Source organism: Condylura cristata, unplaced genomic scaffold (assembly GCF_000260355.1).
Source record: "Condylura cristata isolate star-nosed mole 26May11 unplaced genomic scaffold, ConCri1.0 scaffold00028, whole genome shotgun sequence".
Taxonomy (NCBI): Eukaryota; Metazoa; Chordata; class Mammalia; order Eulipotyphla; family Talpidae; genus Condylura; species Condylura cristata.
The window spans coordinates 12,305,677-12,327,176 of NW_004567129.1; the positions used below are offsets into that span (position 1 = coordinate 12,305,677).

General features: G+C 42.0%; 1 protein-coding gene across 1 annotated transcript in view; it reads left to right on the forward strand.

Moving 5' to 3' along the window:
* The window catches only part of GLG1 (golgi glycoprotein 1), a 122,664-nt gene that overhangs the window by 92,888 nt on the left and 8,276 nt on the right, over positions 1-21,500 (forward strand). Inside the window, exons 10-23 of the mRNA XM_004690385.2 lie at positions 1,332-1,433; positions 2,976-3,129; positions 5,379-5,516; positions 7,848-7,934; positions 9,670-9,732; positions 10,098-10,211; positions 11,456-11,544; positions 12,440-12,557; positions 13,695-13,787; positions 17,206-17,343; positions 18,238-18,361; positions 19,588-19,730; positions 19,907-20,008; positions 20,831-20,938. Coding sequence (XP_004690442.1) covers positions 1,332-1,433; positions 2,976-3,129; positions 5,379-5,516; positions 7,848-7,934; positions 9,670-9,732; positions 10,098-10,211; positions 11,456-11,544; positions 12,440-12,557; positions 13,695-13,787; positions 17,206-17,343; positions 18,238-18,361; positions 19,588-19,730; positions 19,907-20,008; positions 20,831-20,938 — 1,573 coding nt within the window. The remainder of the gene's footprint in view (positions 1-1,331; positions 1,434-2,975; positions 3,130-5,378; positions 5,517-7,847; positions 7,935-9,669; positions 9,733-10,097; positions 10,212-11,455; positions 11,545-12,439; positions 12,558-13,694; positions 13,788-17,205; positions 17,344-18,237; positions 18,362-19,587; positions 19,731-19,906; positions 20,009-20,830; positions 20,939-21,500) is intronic.

Genomic DNA, 21,500 nt, shown 5'->3' on the forward strand with positions numbered 1-21,500 from the left:
TAAGGAGGAACATACCAACTTTTGTTAAACCTGGTCTTGGAATTAAAACTTTGTGTACTTCATCCATAATGTGGAGCCTCTTAGACTCAGCATTATTTATTGACAGTGACTGAGCACATACAAGCCTATTCATTAGGCCACCGAATAATTCCAAATTAAACTCAGAATAATTCTCAGGATACAGTGACACACATTTGACTGTATTTGTCATCCTATTTGAATTTTAACTCATTGTATGCATTGGCTTCTTGATAATCATTAGGAAGTAATTATACTTGAAATAGCAAAATCTTGGTGTAGAGGGTTCTCATAGACAAAAGGAACTCTAGGAAAGCTGTAAAAATGCTATAATATAGCATTTGGTTCTCATGCATTCCTTTTTATTCCATGTGATTATACAAGTAGTTCTTAAAACCAGGTTGCGGGTTAAGAACAGATTTCCCCAGTCTGCAAAAGTCCCTATAGCCTGCAGCTGTAGTGCCCTTGTTTTACAAGACCCGTCCGTCTTGTATAAGAAAACAAATGCAGTCCATGGTTTTCATTTTCGGCTATGCGTACACTCCTATTGTTTATGCTATAGTAGGAGAATGAAAAATGTATTCTTTCTTAAAGCTTTTTGGTGGTGTGTAGGAGACACACACACACTTGAAAGTAATTAAGAGTATTTACTAACATAAAAATAGCTGCCTCAGCCACTAAGGGGCAAGGGTGAGGGAGGAAGGAGGGAACTTCCTGCTACAGATTAAAATAGATTTAAGATTCTGTCGGTTAAATCCAGTGTGTGGGCCTTTTCAGGGCCCTTATTTGAACAGACATGTACAAAGATGCATGATGATTTAAAAACTGGCAGTATATTACATCATATTGAGAATTTTTAAAAATTAATTTCAGTGGATAACAGTAATATGTTGTCACACTATAGAGAAATATGCTGAAGTATTTACCAGCAAAATGATGTGGGATCTGGAATTTGCTGCACAGTATCAGCAGAGTGTAGAGTTAGAACAAACTTGACAGTAACTTCATAAAACTATGAGGAAAGGTGAATATTGTATAATTCTTTACTTTTGTGAGTATTGGAAATTTTTCATAATAAGTAGTTAAACCCAAACCAGCTGCACATAGAACTGGTGCAAGCTGAGTCCTAAAGCGATAGAAGGATTAATCGTTGCTGAGTTAATTTGAGTGATTCTCAGAAAAATAAAAGCCTAATTACTCTAGGAAAATGGCTGAGTGGCTTTGTCTAAGTCCAGGAAATACTGACATGAGAATGCTGAGTCTGTTGTCAGAACTCTGCTTTCTGGCATTCTAATTTCACTGCTTTCCTCCAGGATCCTCTCATGCCTGATGGAACATTTATACACAGAGAAGATGGTGGAAGATTGTGAACACCGTCTCTTAGAGCTACAGTATTTCATCTCCCGAGACTGGAAGTGAGTATTTTTAACCCAGAATAAGTATAAACCTCAGCCTGTTCTGTACTCAGTAGCCCTGTTACATTTTGATCAATCAGTAGTTGTTGTTTCTGTTAAGTTCTGGGGTAGCTGACATCCTCGAGGTGCCTTTCTTAACTTCATAACAGTCCCTAAAGTCAGAGGCAGCCCCTAAAGGTCCGTCCCCGAGTGTCCCAGTTCACTTTAGAAGCCTGATTCAGATGTTCCCGATCCCATTAGCCTCTCTATTAGAACTGAGGCGCCTGTGGGGCAGCAAAAGCCCCACTTCAGACACGCCTCTAAAAAGGTGACAGTGCAGTTTGGTTTTTACTGATTTGCACATGGTGTGGGAATTTGCTTTTGTTTTTTTTTTTAATTATTCAAAGTTACTGAATTTATTCCATCTGAAGAGACTTTGTCAGTGACAACTTGATTCCCTCATTCTCTTCTCTTACTGTATTGCCCTCCAAGGGAAGACAGAATCCTGGGAGGAAGAGCTGTAGACAGAATCACTGTAACCAGTTGCTGGAGACCCCTCCTCCTCTTTGTCTTGTTTTCCCTTCCCACCTCCAAAACAGCTGGTACTGGACTAGTCTCCTCTTCCTGAGTCCAAGGTTCAGCTTCCTGAACCTTTTCTGGTAATTAATAGGGTTTTGTTTTTTTTTTTAACCCTCCTACTTTACTAGAAAGAGATAACTTGAAATTTTGATCTGTTTTTATTTCTGTTCCTTCAAATTAGCTACGGGCAGCTGAGTAGGACTTTCTCAGTGCTTACTCAGGCCTTCTAAATTGAAATCACAGTTAACTGAACTTAGTACCTTAGTCAAAATCATGGCTTTTCCTCTAATATTAATCCATCACCAAAAAATGCATCACAGTGTTACAGGGCACTCATTAAATGTTAGCCTTTTTTCTCCCACTGAATAGCTCTCCCTCAGAGATGACCATATAGGACAGCATTAAGCATCCATGGGCCTTATTTGGACAGTCAACAGTCCTACTGCCTAATCCATTGTCATCTTTTCTTTACCTTTAATTGGTAGGCATATTCAAGTAAACTAAAAGAATAGCTACGTTACCTTGTGTGAGAAAAAGAAGAAAAACAATTTTACCAGAAAGTTGAGTAGGAAGATTTTGTTTTTCTTGCCATTTCCTGACCTTACTGAATCTAGTATATCAAGTAGAATTGAATTTCACTCATACTTAAGAAAAAAAATAATGCGTGTACAGTTTCAAATTGCCTGGTGATGGGTACAGCCCTGTTTTTTCTCTTTGCACCCGATGTCAGTGCTGACTGTGTCCTGTCATGTTCGTGTGCCTTGCATCACCAGAACAATTGCTTTGAGCTAGAGCTTAGATTTTTCTCTATTAGGGTTCACTTCTGTGTATTCACAAAGAGCAAAATTCAGGAATGTATTTTTGTTTACCTGCTGTTTCTATTACCCTTGAGGTGACTATCAACAAGTACACGAGCACCCTTAAAAGCCCTTAGCGTGCTGTAGAAGGAAAAGTGCATAGTAATCGTGGTCCTTTGACTTGTAGGTTGGACCCCGTCTTATACCGCAAGTGCCAAGGAGACGCGTCTCGTCTTTGCCACACCCATGGTTGGAATGAGACCAGTGAACTAATGCCTCCGGGAGCCGTGTTCTCTTGCTTATACAGACACGCCTACCGCACCGAGGAGCAGGGCAGGAGGGTGAGATTCAGTCACTGGCTTCATTTCTCCTTACCATCATTTGTTTTATAAATTAGTTTGCTGTATATTGTTCTGATAACTTGTTTAATATATCCAGCAGGGAGGGGCCTGCTGTACTGCTTACATATCTTTACTCAGTGAGTGTCCATATTGTGGCTCTGTCAGCTCTCTACATCTGATTTTGTGTCTTTGACAAAGTTGTTTGGGGGCATTTCCAGCTTTTTTCCCCTTTAAATTACTGAAATCTGTATGACCAATAGACAGTTAAACTCTGCTACCCAAATTTGATTTAGCCTTAAGGATCCATTAGAAGCTCTGAGCTAGAATACAGTTGCACTTCAGGCTTCTTCCCTTGGCAGCTGGACATAGCGACTTGTGGGTAAGGCCTCTCCTGCAGGACTCTAGTGGGAGCAGAAGCCTCTACTGGGTATGTGTCTACCATGATTTTGGCTTCTTGCTGGAATATTTGTGTGTGTTTAGCTCTCAGGCAATGTTTGATGTCTCTGGTGCCAAACAGAAATGCAGCTGGCTCCCAAGGGAGACTTTTTTTTTTTAGATTTATTTATTTATGCTTGCAGAACTGGGGTACAGGCCAGAGGTGTGATGGGTGAGAGGATTCACCAGAGACAGAGTGGGGAGCAGAACAGACAGTTTGACAAAGTACACTGCTGAGGGGAGCAGCAGGCAGGTCAGGAGAGGTCTGCCGCACCAAGTGGGTCACCTCCCTGGCGGGGGATCAAACTTGTGCTGCTATGGCTTCAGAGAGTTTCATAATCCTGTGTTTTAACCCGTTGCACCACCAGGGAGAGCAAGGGAGGCTTTTGTAAGCCTAGATTTCATTCCTGTAGTTATGGAAAAGAGAGATGGCGCATGGATGTTTATAAAGACCCCTCTAAACCTAATGCAAAAGTTTCACTTTGTAGGTTTCAGAATGAGAAGACCTCAATAGAAACGATATATTACATAGAAACTAATATTTACATTAGTTACTTCAGTCTTAACCTGGATTTCATACTAGTGGGTAAGAAAATACAGAAATTTGTTGGTTTTTTCTTCAAATAATGCATTTCTCCTAGCCACAAGAGCTCTTAAATACTAGTGTCTTGCTATTCACTTTACTTTTAGGAGGTTCCCTCTCTTGTAAATAAAGGCTTGAAATTTAATATGCTGGCTTTGGAAATATCTATATGTTACATATATAATAATAAATATATATATTTTATTAATGAGGTGAGACTCACGTCAACATAAATTGACTGTTTTAAAGTGAGAAGTCTAGTACATTCATCAAGTTATGCAACAACCACCTGTATGTACTTTATAAATATTTCCACTTCTCCATAAAGTCACCCTTTCTTTTTTTCTTTTGTTTTTTAAAGATTTACTTATTTACGCATATAGAACTGGGGTACAGGCCAGAGGTGTGGGGAATAAGAGGATTCCCCTGAGACAGAGTGGTATATGCACTGAAATACACTGCTGAGGGGGTCAGGAGAGGTTGCTGCACCATGTGGGTCGTTTCCTGGCCCGGCTTTGAACTCGAGCTGCAGTGGCTGTGGTGGCTTCATAGTGCTGTGCTTGGACCCGTTGTGCCACCAGGGAGGGCCTGAAAAAACTCTTTTTCATTAGGCAATTTCTTCCCACCTCTGGTGTTTTGGCTTTTTTAGGAAGTGTACCTGTCAGTGACAGCTTTCTCACAGCTTTTCTTAAAGTATTTTCTTCTGTTTTTTACCTTTTGCTAATTCCCTTTATAAGTTATCTAGAAGAGTCTGGTTCTTATCTGTAGTAACTGTTGCTGCCACTATTACGTGCTTGCTCTGAATTTAGGTAAATTTGAACTCAGTTCTCCTGACCCAAGTGTGTATTCTCTCCTAACTAGATCCAACATTCTATTCTACATCCACTCATTAGTGTAAATTAATTTTGCTAAATTAAAAACTGTAACCTAGTCAGAATGAATCCATTTGTCTTTTTATCAGGATATTCTCAGAAAGGAACATTGTTTCATGTACTATGCTTAAAAATGCTGAATATGTAAGCTCCTAGAAGTAGAGGCTTTTAGAAGCTCCTTAGAATCTCTCGTTTTTAATTCTGGAAGAAATTCCAAATGTGTGTTTTGTTTTATAAATAACAAAGTTATTTGTTTCCTGACAACAGATTTGCTTTATCTTCTTGTTTTAGTTTAGTTCTTGTATCTTTAAAGTGTTTTGCTTGTGTTTTGTTGTTGTTTTTTTTCTTTCTCCTTTTAGCTCTCAAGGGAGTGCCGAGCTGAAGTCCAAAGGATCCTTCACCAACGTGCCATGGATGTTAAGCTGGACCCAGCCCTCCAGAACAAGTGCTTGATTGATCTGGGAAAATGGTGCAGTGAAAAGACAGAGACTGGGCAGGTGGGTGACCTAGCCATCTATTTATCTTTTTTTTAAGATTTATTTCTTCATGTATATAAGAGCCAGGGTGCAGTCCAGAGATGCAAGAGGTGAAAGAATCCATTAGACACAGAGTGGGGAGCAAAACAGGCCGATCTACTGAAATATACTGCTGAGGGGAGCAGCAGGCAAGACGGGAAAGGTCAGCCGCATTGTGTGGGTCAGCTCCCTGGCCAAGGATCGAACTCGTGACATGCTGTAGTGTCCAGGGACAGCTTCATAGTGCTGTGTCCAAATCCCTGGGCCACCAGGGAGGCCTAGCAGCCTATTTATCTTACAGGGACAGTGTTTATAGAGAGTGTACACATAAAATTCATCCCTATGTACTTCTCATTTATGATTTGTTCTATTATTTAACATTCTCTCTGTAAGAAATTCTTGGGAATTTTTTTCTTTGTGTATTAGGAATAAATGTGCTTTTTCCTAAGCCATTTGATATTCTGTTATGGTTATGTATTTTGTAAGTGATTATTTTCCTCTTGGTATCGTCTCTTTAAAAGCCAAGGCATGACCTGCCTTTCACAGGTGTGTGAGGTTGTGTGGTGGGCATTTGTGGCCCCACCCCACTTTAACATATTTTCCTCTTTTTTATTTACTTTTTTTTTTAAAGGATTTATTCATTTATTCATACAGAACTGGGGTACAGGCCAGACGCTCAGGGGCAGTGAGAGGCTTCACCAGAGACAGAGTGGGGAACAGAAAAGGCAGATTGACAAAGTACACTGCTGAGGGGAACAGCGGGCGGGTCAGGAGAGGTCTGCCACGCCATGTGGTCACCTCCGGGGCAGGCGGGAATCAAACTCATGCGGAAGTGGCGTTAGCGTCTCAGTGCTGTGCTTTAACCTGCTGCACCACCATGGAGGGCCTTTTTTATTTACTTTAATATTATCTTGCCTCTTTTTTTCTTTTCTCAATTTTGTAAACATTAAGTCCTTTTGTGGGAAAGCAGTTTATTATTTATATATATTATAAATATGTAATACATATGTAAATACTTATATGCATGAATGCATGTCCTCTAACAGTTCTTCAGGCTACATGGGGATAGAATTATTTTTCCCACCCAGTAATTGACAAAAATGAGGCATGGGTTCCATTCTACTGTCTGCAGAGAAGGTAACAGCCCCCCCAAAGTAACATGTGCTGTGAATGGATCCACAGGATTTTGTGCCCAGTTCATGACTGCATTGTGACTTCAGTAGGATGGTATTACATCGTACATCTCAAAGCAGGAAAAACAGGCATCAAGTGACAGCCACTTATTTAAAGCCCCTTTGACCCTAGAACTAGAAGTGAACTTACTTCCAGGTTGCACAGCACTCCCTGGTATTAAAATTTTAAAAAGTCACATATACAGGAATTAGACATTTTTAAGATCCAATGTGTCGTTCTCCTTCTTGGGCCTACTATAATTAGAGTTTATTGTTTGAAAATGCCAGATCTACCTCTCTGCTTCTGTCTAATAAAGCAAGGATCATGGTGATACAGAATCCCAGGAAATAGTTTACTTCCATGCACCCTTCCTGTCCCCTCTCCCACATAAGTGACATTGAGAAAGCAGCACTATCTGTGAACCCATCACTGTGAAGCTAAACCATAGGGGGAATTCTACATATGGGATTAAGCCGAGTAGCTTATTCTCAAAAGTTTCATACATTTTCCTTAAGGTTTCCTTCCCCTCCCAAAGTTCTGATTATTTATGACTCCCACTTTTCTTCTCCTTTCCCATTCTAATCCTATAGCAGAGCAATTCTTGTAGAATAGTAAGGTAAGCTGGGTCCTTTAGCAGGGCATTTTGGCTAAGAATTAGCTGTTGAGGTACTTGGGAAAGTGAACTGAACTGATGTTATGCTTTGCCCGTGAAGTCATAAGATATTCCATTGTTGTCCACTGGTTTTTTATTCCAGTGATTTTTATCAAAATACATATTTAAAATGGGAGGCAAAGATTATCAAAGCATAGGTAAAAATGAAATGACCATATGTTGATGGAATGGAATGAAGTCCTGAAAAATGTGTCTAGACTCTGTGGACACCTGAGTATTGGTACATGTTGGATTTGACAGTTTGGCCACCTGAGGTTTTGTATGACTGTTGTGCCATCCTGCCCCTCATTGACACCCTGTTACAGCAAGTGACATCTTTTCAGTAGTCTCAGCAAAGCTTGGGTCTCTGTGAAGTACATTAGTTCTGAAAAGAAAAAGAGGACCACTGAAAAGGAAGTGGCCACGCATCTCACTTCCCTTGTATGTATGTGAGTGGCAGAGGCCCCAAATTGCCTTTTTCTTTGCAGGAACTTGAGTGCCTGCAGGACCATCTGGATGACTTGGCCGTGGAGTGCAGAGATATCGTCGGCAACCTCACCGAGCTAGAATCCGAGGTGAGCTGTCTGCAGCGCTGAGGAGGAGCGCCCTGTCAGCAGCCTTTCCTGTTTTCTTAATTCTACTGTTCCTAGACTTTGAGTCTGCACTGTTCTTTGGGAAACAAAGGAACAGGGTCAGTTTCTTTTCATTTGCTTCGTAAAGAAGCATAGTGTGTGGACTCCGCTCTCGTTTGTCCCATGTGGATTCCTCCAGCATCACCACGATGAGGAAAGTGGCTCAGCAGCTGGAAGCTAGGCTCCGGCCACCGGAGCGCTTCCCAGGCAGCTGAAGATTTGACACAGCTCTGTTTGCAGAGTGCCCAGCATGGTACCGCTGACAGGGTGTCTGCAAGCATGAATCCCTTCAGACCCCAGGAAATCTGCCCCTTTCTATAGTAAACTGATTCTTTAGTAGGTTTTCTGAACCACTTTTTGTGAATCACTGAATAACTGGAGAACTAAGTTAAAATCCTATCCTTATTACACATGTCATAAGACATAAACTTTTCATTTTGTCAGACCTTAACCTCTAACTCTCTGAATTTTCATAAATTCCTTTTTCACAATGTAATTGACAGTAGCATTCAATAAAAAATGTAGTGTGGAAGATTAAAAAAAAAAAAACAAAACATCTTGTGTTGCTTCCTGAACCTATCCCTTTCCTTCATCTCTCCAAAGAAACATTCTGTACTTTTAGCTCTTCGCCTCCTTCTTAAGCTCAGAAATATGACAGTGGTTAGACATACATTGTTTCTTCCTCTTAAAGAAACAATAAGAGCTATAGTTAGGATGTCTCCATCATTTTCAAGAGTAGTCCAAACATTCCTGCTCTCTTACTGTTAGCTCTTTTAATTCAGCCATTTGGTAATATTTGGGTAATAGTTATGTGCTTAATAAAATAACCTGGGACTCCAGTCAAACCTGGATGTTTTAATCCCTGTTTCATCCTGAAATCCACTAAATTATAAAAAATGGGATTTAAAAAATATAAATCCCATAAGCAGTGCTGACATACATCTAAGAAGGTTTGAACATAGTCCCTTAAATTACGTGCAGTGTTGTAAACAAATGTTACCCCAGTGAAGAAAAAGACAAATAAAATAAAATTGGGAGGCATAAATACAGGTATGTTATTTAGGAAAATAGATTATTACTGAGATCTGGAGGCAAAAATTAGGAATTACTGTGTTTTCAAATGTTGTCTTCTTTCATCTCGTGTCTTCTGCTTTCCTTGTCGTGTGAGCTCTTCACTCCATGTGACTCTTTAAAGGAAGGCCTTGTTTTAGCAGCTAGTGTGGGTGAGCAGGGGTTGCTCTGTCCCTCAGAGGTCTTTAGTGTGTGTTCCCCAAAGGCAGTGGTTTGTCATCTGGTTTGAGGGCAATCTGGCTTAGAACTTAAAAACTAAAGACAGATGTCATTTACCTCTGTTTTCATTTTGAACTGGTTAGCATTTTGGAAACATTCCAAAGGCTTTACATACTCTGATATTTTTGTTAAATGTTCTTTCCTCCCCACCACCTTTATTCTGCCCTCTGTTTTATTCAAGTACAAGAATCTAAAAGTTACCCTTTAAAATGTAGTGGGGCAGCATTTCTGTCTTCACTGGGCTGTGGAACTTAAACACTGGAATTATTTCCAGTGTACACGTTAGATCACTTGCCCATTAGAAGCTACTGATTTGGAAAAAACAGTTCCTCACTCAACACCTAGCCCTTTCTAGAGCAGATTTGTTATTGTGTTTCATCTTTTGCAGGATATTCAAATCGAAGCCTTGCTGATGAGAGCCTGTGAGCCCATAATTCAAAACTTTTGCCACGTAAGTGATGTGTAGAGCAACAGAATTGTTGTGTTATTTTGCTCCTTTTTTCACTTACTGAGTGACTCAATTGTGGGGTGAAACCCCGAGGAAAGCCCACTGTAGTGGGCGCCCGATGAGGACAGCACTGAGGGTTCCCACAGCTCCTGTTCTTATGGAAGCCTGTGCAGGGCAACTGGGCTTTGTGAATTTTATTCCCCAAATGTTTATCCCTGTAGCTGTTCAGGCCTCTTTGGATATAATTTCTGATGTATCTTGGGAAAAGCTCTCGAACTAGTTTGGCTTGCACTTTCTCATGGACCAGAGTATAGGATTTGCTCATTCCTTGTCACTAATGGAGTGCGAATGTGCACTGCCTTCCACAGGATGTGGCCGATAACCAGATAGACTCTGGGGACCTGATGGAGTGTCTGATACAGAACAAACACCAGAAGGACATGAATGAGAAATGCGCCATCGGAGTCACTCACTTCCAGTTGGTCAGTGCCTGGCTCTTGATTCCCCGTTTGGTTGCTTGGATAGTTACAGAATCCCTTCTTTAAGAACATCAGAGTCCCTCTTCTGTGACCAATTGGTGTTTCCAAATACAGAGCTGATTTCACCATGCTCTCCACCGGTGTGGTTTTTATCCTCCAGTGCTGGGTGCTTTGTTCAGCTCCTGGAAATGCAGTACCCTTTGGACGTAGGTAGCCTTTGAAGAGAAGTAGCAGGCATTTGCTGCCTCAGTCACATGACTTGCCTCCATAGGTGTTTCGTGCTTCCCTGGAACAGGTAGCATCAGTGGGATGTGCTGTTTCGTGTCCCTATTGAGTGCAGCAACCCAAGTGTGTGTCAGTACTCTGAAGTCATATAGCCCAGGTTCCAGTTTTTGAATAAGAAGTTTAAACCCTCCTTTTAGAGCGTTACCACCTTCCTAAAGGAAGTGTTTCTGGTAAAATGAACACTTACTTGCTGGGAGGGTGACCTCCAGCCTTTTTTTTTTTTTTTTTTAAACTTATTTATACAAGAATTGAGGTACAGACTAGAGGTGTGGGGGTGAGAGGACTCATCAGGAACAGAGTAGGGAACAGAACAGGCAGACTGACTGAAACACACTGCTGAGGGGAGCAGTGGGCTGATCAGGAGATGGCTGCCAATGCCATGTGGTTTACCTCCCCGGCTGGGGATCAAACTCGAGCTTTAGTGACTGCAGACTGCTTCACACTGCTGTCATTTTACCTCGTTGCGCCAACAGGGAGGGCCCATGACCTACAGTCATTTTATAATGGCTCTTTCTTGGGCATGTAGCCAGCCCATCTGACTTCCTTCACACATGGTTCTGGAGAACAGGCACTGGGAGACACTAGAGAGAAAGGTAGACACACTCTGTGTTCTAGGAAGAGATAGGTGAAAAGCACATTTACAAATAAACACGGCTTAACGCTGGGCCTGTGAAGAGAAGTAAAGCAGTGTAAGAATTGGAGGGTGAATAGAAAAGTCAACGATGTGCCAGAGCAAACCCATGCAAAGATCTGGGAGAGGAAACATAAACAGAGGGAACCACATGTGTGATTGGAATGGTGGGGAGACCGGTGCTGGGCTAACAGGGAGGTCGGCAGATGACAGTCAGCCAGGCGGAGCGAGGATGAGCCTTGCAGCGCCTGGAGAGCAGGTTTCTGCGACCCACAGGGTCACTGGAACTTGCCACAGAGCTTCTGATTTTCTTTTTCATCCTCTTTTTCAGGTACAAATGAAGGATTTTCGGTTCTCCTACAAATTTAAAATGGCCTGCAAGGAGGATGTGCTGAAACTTTGCCCCAATATAAAAAAGAAGTATGTAGCTTTGAATTGATTCATTCTGCTTCCCTAAAGTCCGTCTTTGATACACAATAAGCAGGTGCCAGGCGGCCTCCTGCTGTGTGCAGAGCCCAGAGGCCTCTGTACATGCCCTTAGGGGGTAGTCAAGACTCTGGACAGGTCATTTTATAGCTGCCCCAGAGATGCCACCATGGAGGTGCTTCTGATTGGAAAAATCTTTTGGCTAAAACAGCGATTTTAATTTTTCCAGGTTCAGGTTATCTGACTGATGAAGCAGAGATTATTTATTTAGAGAAACAGCCAGCAGTGTGAATAAAAGGTTCATTGACTTGTTCCCAGCATCTCTCCATTATGTCATTACTTTAGGGAGCAGCAGAGGCTTTACTGAGCTAGAGATCTAGTGAGAAACAAAAACTTTATTCATTTAAGAATGATCTCTTAATGAGTAGATGATGCGCTTTTAGTATGGCTGCTCTTTGCAAAGGCAGTTATAAGAACCTTTTCCTCGTCTGCACCTCATTCCCACTTTGCACAGGTTTCTGTTTCTTTCAGGGATGAGTTTCAATGTACATCAGGATACAGTAAGAGTAAAGAGCAGTATTCTTCTCTTGTCACATGTTTTTAACAAAATAACAGAAGTGTCCAGCTGTCCTTGCTCCCCTGCCCTCTGTGGCCCCTCCACCAGCCAGGAAGGTAATCAGCACTCAGGCTGCGGCCTGTCTTCTGTGCCATACTGTCAAAATGCTACTTTTAGCCCTAAATTCACAATGAGACTTTCAGGAAAGGCATTTCAGAGCCTGGTACAGAAGGTCACGAGTGTTCAAGAGATGCTGGGCTCCTGACCAGCCAGGCTCCGGCTGCCTGCCCACGCGTGGCTCCAGCTTGTCTCAGCCTCCTCTGTCCTTGGCAGGGTGGACGTGGTGATCTGCCTGAGCACCACTGTGCGCAATGACACTCTGCAGGAAGCCAAGGAACACCGGGTTTCCCTGAAGTGCCGAAAGCAGCTGCGGGTGGAGGAGCTGGAAATGGTAATGCCCACTGCACAGGCTTGGCATCAGAAGCTGCAGACGCAGGGCTTGGAAAGGCTGGGTGAGGGGCGAGGGCAAGTGGGCATTTTAGACACCGATATGTGGATTAGACTAAGAGCTGTGGGACCATGGGAAAGTTAACTTCTAGCTTTTTAAAAAAAAATACTGCCTTACCATACACAAACGGAAATCTACCTATAAGACCATCCGTAGCCTGTCATGGGATCCTAAAATCAGTAATGTCCTCGGGGACCAAGGGTCTCTGCCTCTCCAGTCTGCTGTCCTCACAGCAGCCTCATTGTGAGACTGGATTCCCTCCTGGCTGCAGGATGGCTGCCTGCTTGGCTGGGCTGCCTGCTCCAGGAGGCATGTGGAAACAAGAGCAGCCACCTCCAGCTTGCAGGAAAGAGCCTTCCCTTTGTTTGATGGTGTCAGGTTGGGATCTTGTCCTCTCCTCACCATCGGTTTCCAGGGGGATGCCAGGTCCTGATGTGCTTGTGGTCGCCAGCGTGGATTGAATATTGAGAAGTTAGCTGTAATACCTTGCTTTACTCCTGAGGTTAAGCCCAAACCATACTAAGAAGACTGCTAAAAAATATTTTTATATGTTTCATATTTTGAATCATACTTCCCCTCTGTCTCAGTGAAATCTTGCAATGGACACCATTACAGCTAATATCCTAAAAGCTACATGACCAGATTTCCACATCGTGCCACTGACTCTGAAAATTAAGTTGAAGCAGAGCTGGCCTAAATGCCCTGTTACAATACAGAATGTGGGCCCCTAGCTTTGAACCTAGCTCCTGCAATATAATAATAATGGTGAGAGTTGAATTCTGTGTTTATATTATGGTTTTGACTTTATAAAGTGGTTTCCTATCCTATCATCGCACAGCAGGCCATGAAGGGGCCGGGGACCGGAGCCTGCCTCTTTTCAGAGAGTCTGAGACCACATTGCTAGTTAGTGGCAGAAACTAAAGCCTAGTCACTCCTCTCACGGGGTACACACTGCTGCCACTCTGCCAGGTGGAAGTTGTGGTTGTTAGACGGAATCCAGTCAGCAAGTAGGTACAGAGAGCATTTGACAGCACTAGTTTGAATTAAGCTCCTTTCTCCATGCTGGCCCCTCTTCTGCAGACAGAGGATATCCGTCTAGAACCAGATCTGTATGAAGCCTGCAAGAGTGACATCAAGAACTACTGCTCCAGTGTGCAGTATGGCAATGCTCAGGTAAACTGTTACTTTTATTAGCATTTATTAGCATTTTAATAATTAAATTGCTGGCAGGATAGGCCCCTCCGGCCACCCCGCCTTAAGCTACACCAGACTGCTTTTCCCAGGCAAAGTTCCTTGCCTGTATTTTTCTTCATTGCCTATTCATCCTCTTCTGCTACAGGTCACCGTGTCCTTCCCCACCTTGTGTGCCTGATATGCTCCTAGTGACCCATCAGGTGCCTCCTCCTCTCTTCCACCTGCCTAGTACCCTGCACCTCCACACTTGTGTTCCCAGCACACACAAGTTCTTAACTGGAGACCCATGAGGATCACCTTCAGAACTGATTTTTTAAGATCAGGAGCCTGCCCAGAATCCTCAGGAATGAAGTGCTAGGGTTTCGTTTTTGTTTTTATTTTTAACGTTTTAAAAGGAGAGGTTTGTTAGGAAAAGGAGAAAGAAAAAGAGGCACCTGCATAGTCAGGCAGGCAGACAGGAGAGCTGCCGATTTTATTTTTAATGTTCTCCCAGACGCAGCTTCCGCTTCAGTTGAGGGCATTGGTGCCTTAGCCTTTGAGAGAGTGGCTTCATTGTCTACTTTGGTCTCCCATTGCTGATGCAGTCTGATGTCAGTCTGACGCTCATCTGTGCAGTTATTCTGAGTTTTCTTTTAATCTTTTATGATCTGCAATTTCACTGTGATGTAGTGATAATGAAGTGTGAATTTTTTTCTTTTTTTACCCTGGTTGACTCAGTCTCAGAATTCATGTCTTTGTTCAGTTCTAGGAAATTCTTTTGTTTTGTTTTCCTTCTAGCTTCATTGACTTGCCAACTGTTTGCACAGTTATTATTGTTTGGGGGTTACAGCTTTACTCTCATAGGCACACCCAGCGTTCACCCTCCAACACCCCAGTGCTGAACCCCTGCCAACTTCCCACCCCTCTCCTCTTCTCTCCTCTCTCCTCCCCTTTTCCTCAGGTAACCATTATATGTTCTCATAGAGTAGAGTCATTTTTGTTGTTTTGCCAGTTTGTTTTCTTTGGTTATCTGTGTTCCACAAATGAGTGAAACCATCAGTAACGGTCTGTCACTGTCTGACTGACTTCACTAGCATCATCACCTTTTAAGATACATCCACTTATCCCGAAAGTCACTTTTTTCCTCTTTTTCAATAGCCGAGTGATAGTTCATCAAGTATAAATTCCACAGTTGCTTTATCCTGTCGTCTGTCAGCACTGCTATGGACAGAGGCATGCAGAAGCCATTTCATATTAGTGTTTTCCTGTTCTTTGGGTGGGTATCTAGATTTTACTGGCTCATATGGTATGTCCATTTTCACTCTTTTTTTTTTAAGATTTTTAAAAAATAATATAATAGTTTATTTTTACTTCATTTTGTGCATTTTTCCATCTCAGTTGTAATCCCCTTGGGCTTCCATCACCAAATCACTCATGTGCCATATCCATAGTTTTTAAAGATTTATTTATTCATACGTACAGAACTGGGATACAAACCAGAGGTGCAGGGGCGGTGAGAGCATTCACCTTTTTGATATAGGCCATTCTAACAGGGATGTGGCCATATTTCATTCTGGTTTTGATCAGCATTTCCCTTAGAATAAGTGATATTAGACCTTTTATAATGTACCTGTGGACCATCTGAATTTCTTCTTTGAAGAAGTGTCTGTTGAGGTCTCTGGCCCATATATTTTTTTATATATTTTTGAAACTAAATGCTTGTCAGGTGTGTGATATGCAAATATCTTCTCCCAGTCTTTATGTTCCCTTTTTGTTTTCTAGAAAATTGTTTCTTTTTTTTTTTTTTTTTACTATTATACATACAGAACAGGGTACAGGCCAGAGATGCAGGGATGGTGAGAGGATACACCAAAGACAGAGTGGGGAGCAGAACAGGCAGATCAATGAAGCACACTGCTGAGGGGAGCAGCGGGTGGGTCAGGAGCCGTCTGCCATGCCATGTGGGTCACCTCTGGGGTGAGGACTGAACTTATGCTGAAGTAGCTTTAGCTTCTTAGTGCTGCGTCACCAGGGAGGGCCCCATTTCTAAGGTGTTTAGTTAACTGATTTCATAATTACCTTTTCTTGATTTTTGTTTACTACTTCTCTCTATATTCTAAGAATAGTAAACCTATTTTTTGGCATGCCCTATTACCCTTTGCCCTCAGTTTGGAGTCTTGATTCCTTTGTTACAATATTAGGTTTTCTCAGCTTTTTGCTGGTTCTTGGTTGTAAAAATCTTGAGGATTTTTTTTTTTTTTGAAAATGTGAACTTTTTACATTTTATTTATAGTTTCTTGGATAACTGAAACCAAATAAGAACATTGTGACCTGTAAACTTAGAAAACTTTTCTAAAGAATGAGTTGGTAGGACTAAAGCAAAATCATAGTATCTCTTGTTTAATTAAATTAGGTAAAGTTATGTGCAACTACCTCTAAATTTTGTGTTTTTGTATGAGGTTTTCATGGAAGTCTCAGAACTTCATGCTTGCCTCAACAGCTTCCCTTCTGCTTTCCTTCATCTCTTCTCATAACATTAAATGTGCATTATAGGGAAGCAGGATATCCTAATTCACTATCTTAAAATCCACCTACACCCCTTTTTGCTTTTATGCTACTTGTTTATAGGTTTATGCCCTGTGAGATGGTATATTCATCAGGGTAGGAACTGGGTCTTATTCATACCTTGAATCTAATAGTGTTTTCTCCTATAAGTGGGATGTTAAACTGAAGGTTCCAGACTCACATCTACCATCTAGCCAGGGTCCATGCTCCAGGGAAATACAGAAAACTTCATATATGCTCCACAAGGAATCTTGACAAGGAACAGCTCTAGAGACAGAAGAAAGCAGGAAGCCTGAATGAGTTTCCTTTGCTTTAAATTCCAGTACAGCCTATTCATTCATAATTTTTATACATCAGATTGTTGGAAAAGTCATGACGTACTTTTTCCTATGTCTTTCTTTTTTTTTTTTTTTAAGATTTACTTTTTATTTATGCTTATAGAACTGGGGTACAGACAGGCCAGAGGTGTGGGGGGTAAGGGGATTCACCAGAAACAGAGTAGGTACAGAGCAGGCAGATGTGCTGAAACACATTGCCGAGGGGAGCAGGAGGTGGGTCAGTAGAGGTCTGCTGCACCATGTGGGTCAGCTCCCTGGGTGGGGATAGAACTCGTGCTGCAGTTGCTTCTGAGCACATCATAGTGCAGAGCTTTAACCCATTGTGCCACCAGGGACAGCCCTCCAATGTTTTTCAAGCAAAAATGCATCAGGACTTTTCTGACAACCCAGTAGACCTAGTAGATGGCTACTCTCCTGGAATTAGAAATGGGTACAAAAGTATAGGGGATATACAAACTACAGGGGTTATTAATCCCAACATAACATTTAACTGAAATATAATTCTCATGCCCTAGATTATTGAATGTCTGAAAGAAAACAAGAAGCAGCTGAGTACCCGTTGCCACCAGAAAGTTTTTAAGCTGCAGGAGACCGAGATGATGGACCCAGAACTAGACTACACACTCATGAGAGTCTGCAAGCAGATGATAAAGGTAAGCCCCCCACCCAGCATAAGTACATGGTGAGTGAGAATAATGCTTGCTAGTTTAGATTTCAGGATAAAATTGTATATTCTTTTGCTTCAGCCTGCTTTATATAGCTAAGAGGTAGTTCTTATAAGTGTTGTCCCTAGACCAGCAATATCATCTGGGAAATTACAAATTCTTGGGCCCTACCCAGGTCTACTGATACAAAAACTAGGAGTAGAGCAGCCAGTTTTAACAAGCTCTCCAAGGGTTGTTCTTGTTCTTATTCATGCTCAAGTATAATAACCAACTTCACTGATCTGAGCTTGAGTAAATAGATGTCACAAATCTAAGAAAGGTTCTGAGGGCAGTTCGTTGGCATTGTACTGAGCATGTCACCAGAACTAGCCAGAGCAGTGGAGAGGGAGGCATAATGCTCATAATGTCTGCACTGAGTTTATTACAGGACCTGTGGATTAGCAGGTAGAGCTGAAGCTCTGACTCCAGGGATATTAATAAATATACAGGGGCTAGTTCCCAGGCCTATTGGCCCTAAAGCTGAGAGTCAGACCAAACATGTCCTTTTCTGACATCCCTGTCCACATTAGTGACTGGGTAAAGAAGGCGTGATGGCTGCATGATCCCATGGTAAAATATTTTGTTCATGCTTCACTGGTATTTATATTCATAAGATGCCATATAATATAACCACATTGGTCAGGATGTGCAAAGGAGGAAGTAGTGAGGTTGTAGGAAAGGAGAACAAGACAGTAGAGAAAAAGTGGAATAGCTATTTCACTTGTAACCAGTGATTTGTTTGAGCTGCTTCTGTCATGAGTTCCCCATAGAAGTAAGAGTAATGATACGGTGTTTGTTGTGATATTTGGATAATTGTTTTTATAAAACATTGCTCTTTTGCAGAGATTTTGTCCAGAAGCAGATTCTAAAACCATGTTGCAGTGCTTAAAGCAAAATAAAAACAGTGAGTTGATGGATCCCAAATGCAAACAGATGATAACCAAGCGACAGATCACTCAGAACACAGGTATCATCTTAGCTTGGCTTTCTGCTGTCCATGAGCAGCTTAAATAGAATGAATGGGCTTATAATTATCTTGAAAGTGCAGGGGCTTTCTTGCTAATGAAATTGAAAGTCTGAAAGTAAGCAACCAACTTACTTTTCCTTTAAAGAGTGTTCAGAGGAGTGGAATGAAAGTCATGGTAAAGCAGAAGCTGAAGAAATAAAAAGTTACCCATGGTGTATGTGGGAGTGAGGGGTGCGCAAAAGGAGTGAGGGCTGTATTCTTCGAAAACACTAGAGGTTTTTTAAAATACTAATTTAGTAGAAGAACTAGGGAGTAGGACAGAGGTGTGGGAGGGTGAGAGGATTCACCCCAGAGTCAGAATGGGGAGCACGACAGGTTAATGTACTGAAATACACTGCCGAGGGGAGCCGCGGGCAAGACAGGAGAGGTCTGCTGCACCATGTGGGTCAGCTCCCTGGCCAGGGATCAGACTCAGGCAATTACAGTGGTAGCACTGGGTCTCACATCCTAGGCCATCTGGAGATTTGAGATTTTTTAAAAAACTTACTTATTTATGCATACAAGACCTGAGGTATAGGCCAGAAGTGTGTGTGTGGGGGGGGAGTGGCAATAGTAAGAGGATTCACCAGAGACAAATTGGGGAGCAGAACAGGCAGATAGTCTGATATACATTGCTGAAGGGAGCAGCAGGTGAGGCAGGAGAGGTCTTTTGTGCTACATGGGTCAGCTCCCTGGCTGGGGATCAAACTGGTGCTGCAGTGGCTGCAGACAGCTTCATAGTTCTGTGCTTTAACCCGTTGCACCACCAGGGAGGGCCGACCACTAGAGATTTAGTAAGCCTTCATGCGTAAGTATATGGGCAGTCTGTTTTAGAACACAGTTTTCATTTGTGAGTTACCAGACTTTGTAACTGATGGACCAGGTGAATTGCGTATTCTGTTCTCATAATTTTCACAAATATCTGTCATGTGGAGGTTGTTATGTCCACTTGATGTTCTTTAGCACAATGGTACCATGAGACCCTTGGGGCTCTTCACAGCTACTGCTCACCAAATTGTGCTGCTGATAAAAACAGTGTAGTGAGAGCTCAGTAAGCTTGTATTAAGTAAGCGAATTGATGTGTCCATGTTTGTTGACATAGTTTGCCTCCTTTTGGAAGGTGGATCTCTATAAACATTTTGAATCCATGTAGAATGTTACCGTGTATTTATCACTTTTTACTCTAGATTATCGCTTAAACCCTGTGCTGAGGAAGGCATGTAAAGCTGACATTCCTAAATTCTGTCATGGTATCCTGACTAAGGCCAAGGATGATTCAGAACTAGAAGGTCAAGTCATCTCCTGCCTCAAACTAAGATATGCCGACCAGGTAACTGTCCCAGGCCCTGCTGAGACAGCGGGGCCACCACTGTCGCTGGCAGCTTTTCCTTCGGAAGTCTGAAACTCGCCCCTACTTTGCTAGGGCCTTTTCAGACCTTCCGAAGCCAGGGACCCAGTAATGCCTGAAATCATCTGAGATACATCTGTTTTCTTTGTCACACATAGCGCCTCTCCTCAGACTGTGAAGACCAGATACGGATTATTATCCAGGAGTCTGCTCTAGATTACCGACTGGATCCTCAGCTCCAGCTGCACTGCTCCGATGAGGTAGGAACTGGTTTTCTGAAGAGCTGGTCAAAGAAGTTTCTATTGGAGAAAGTTCTTGACACTTGTTCCTTTCAACACAGAATCCAGGGACAGTTGAGGTTCATCTCCTAGGCTCCCCATTATTGAATTTCTGGTTCTTTGCAACACTGTGCTATACTTGGCATCAGTCTTGTCACTAACAATGTTGGTTCCATATTTTTCTGTTGAACAACAGTGTTACCTTATTATCTCTGTCTGCATTTAGTTTGTAAGTTTACTGATGGTCAACTTGCCAGAAAGATAAAAGTGCTCCTATAATAGCTCCAAAGAAGTTGGAGCTTAGAAATATTTGACTTCCTAGCTAGAGAGGCCATGTGGAGAATCCTGTTATAGCTAAATATAAATATAAATATATTTCAAGTATAAATGTATTTCAGCTAAATTTATTTCACAGAGCTGTCCAAAGAAAGTAATGGCTGGTTGTGTACACATTACCATATTGTCACTCTGGGTTAACGTTTGCTTTTGGTATTTAACTTGGCCGTATAACTGTTCTCCTGTGGAATCAGGGCACAGCTTTCTTTGTGACCAGTCCTGAGACATTGACTCAAACCTTAGGGTTGTGGACCTATCAGTAGAAGGGAGTGTGACTAGATTTCTGCTGTGTGCCAGGCCTAGTGAGGAAGAACAGAACCTGACTTCTCACACAGGAGGGAGGGGAGAGGAATGCTCTGGGAATCTTTGAGAAGAGCCCTGGGCTCTGTGGGAGGCTCCAAACCCTCAGGTTTCAGAGACCAAGGTTTTTGGCAAGAATGGGGACCTGTTTCTGTATCTCCTGACCAGATCTCCAACCTGTGTGCTGAAGAAGCAGCAGCCCAGGAGCAGACGGGTCAGGTAGAGGAGTGCCTCAAAGTGAACCTGCTCAAAATCAAAACGGAAATGTGTAAAAAGGTAACCACCATCACTTACCTCCCTCCATACACACTTGATGGTATCTCCTCTTTCTCTTTTCCTTTTAAATCCTACCATCTGCACATCTTTAAACCTTCTTCCAAGAGTTCTGTGCTGTTATTTCTTACCAAACTAATGGTCCTTGACCACTCATCACCTTAACTTAAACATTCCTTTGTATGTACCAGTTGGTCGTGTTATCTTATCCTAACTTCTGAACCTTTGTTTCAGGGGACTGTAGTCCAATAGTGAAGCAAATAAATCAGTTCTAATACATCAGTATGTATTCTATATACATACAGATTTGTGAAATTAAAAATTGGGTTCATACCAGAAGCATCACATAAAAGCAAATTTATTAAAACAAATTGAAAATGAAATAATGTATTTGTTTTAAAAGGTTTATCATTTTTTTAAAATGTGACTCAGTGGTTTTGAGTTGACATGAAGACATGCATGATTTCTCATTTTCTGAAAATGCTTCTGGTTTCATCCATTCTGGGGAGCAGTGGCAGTGGGACCAAGTCAAACCCAGATATTTCCTCCAACTTTCATCAAATGG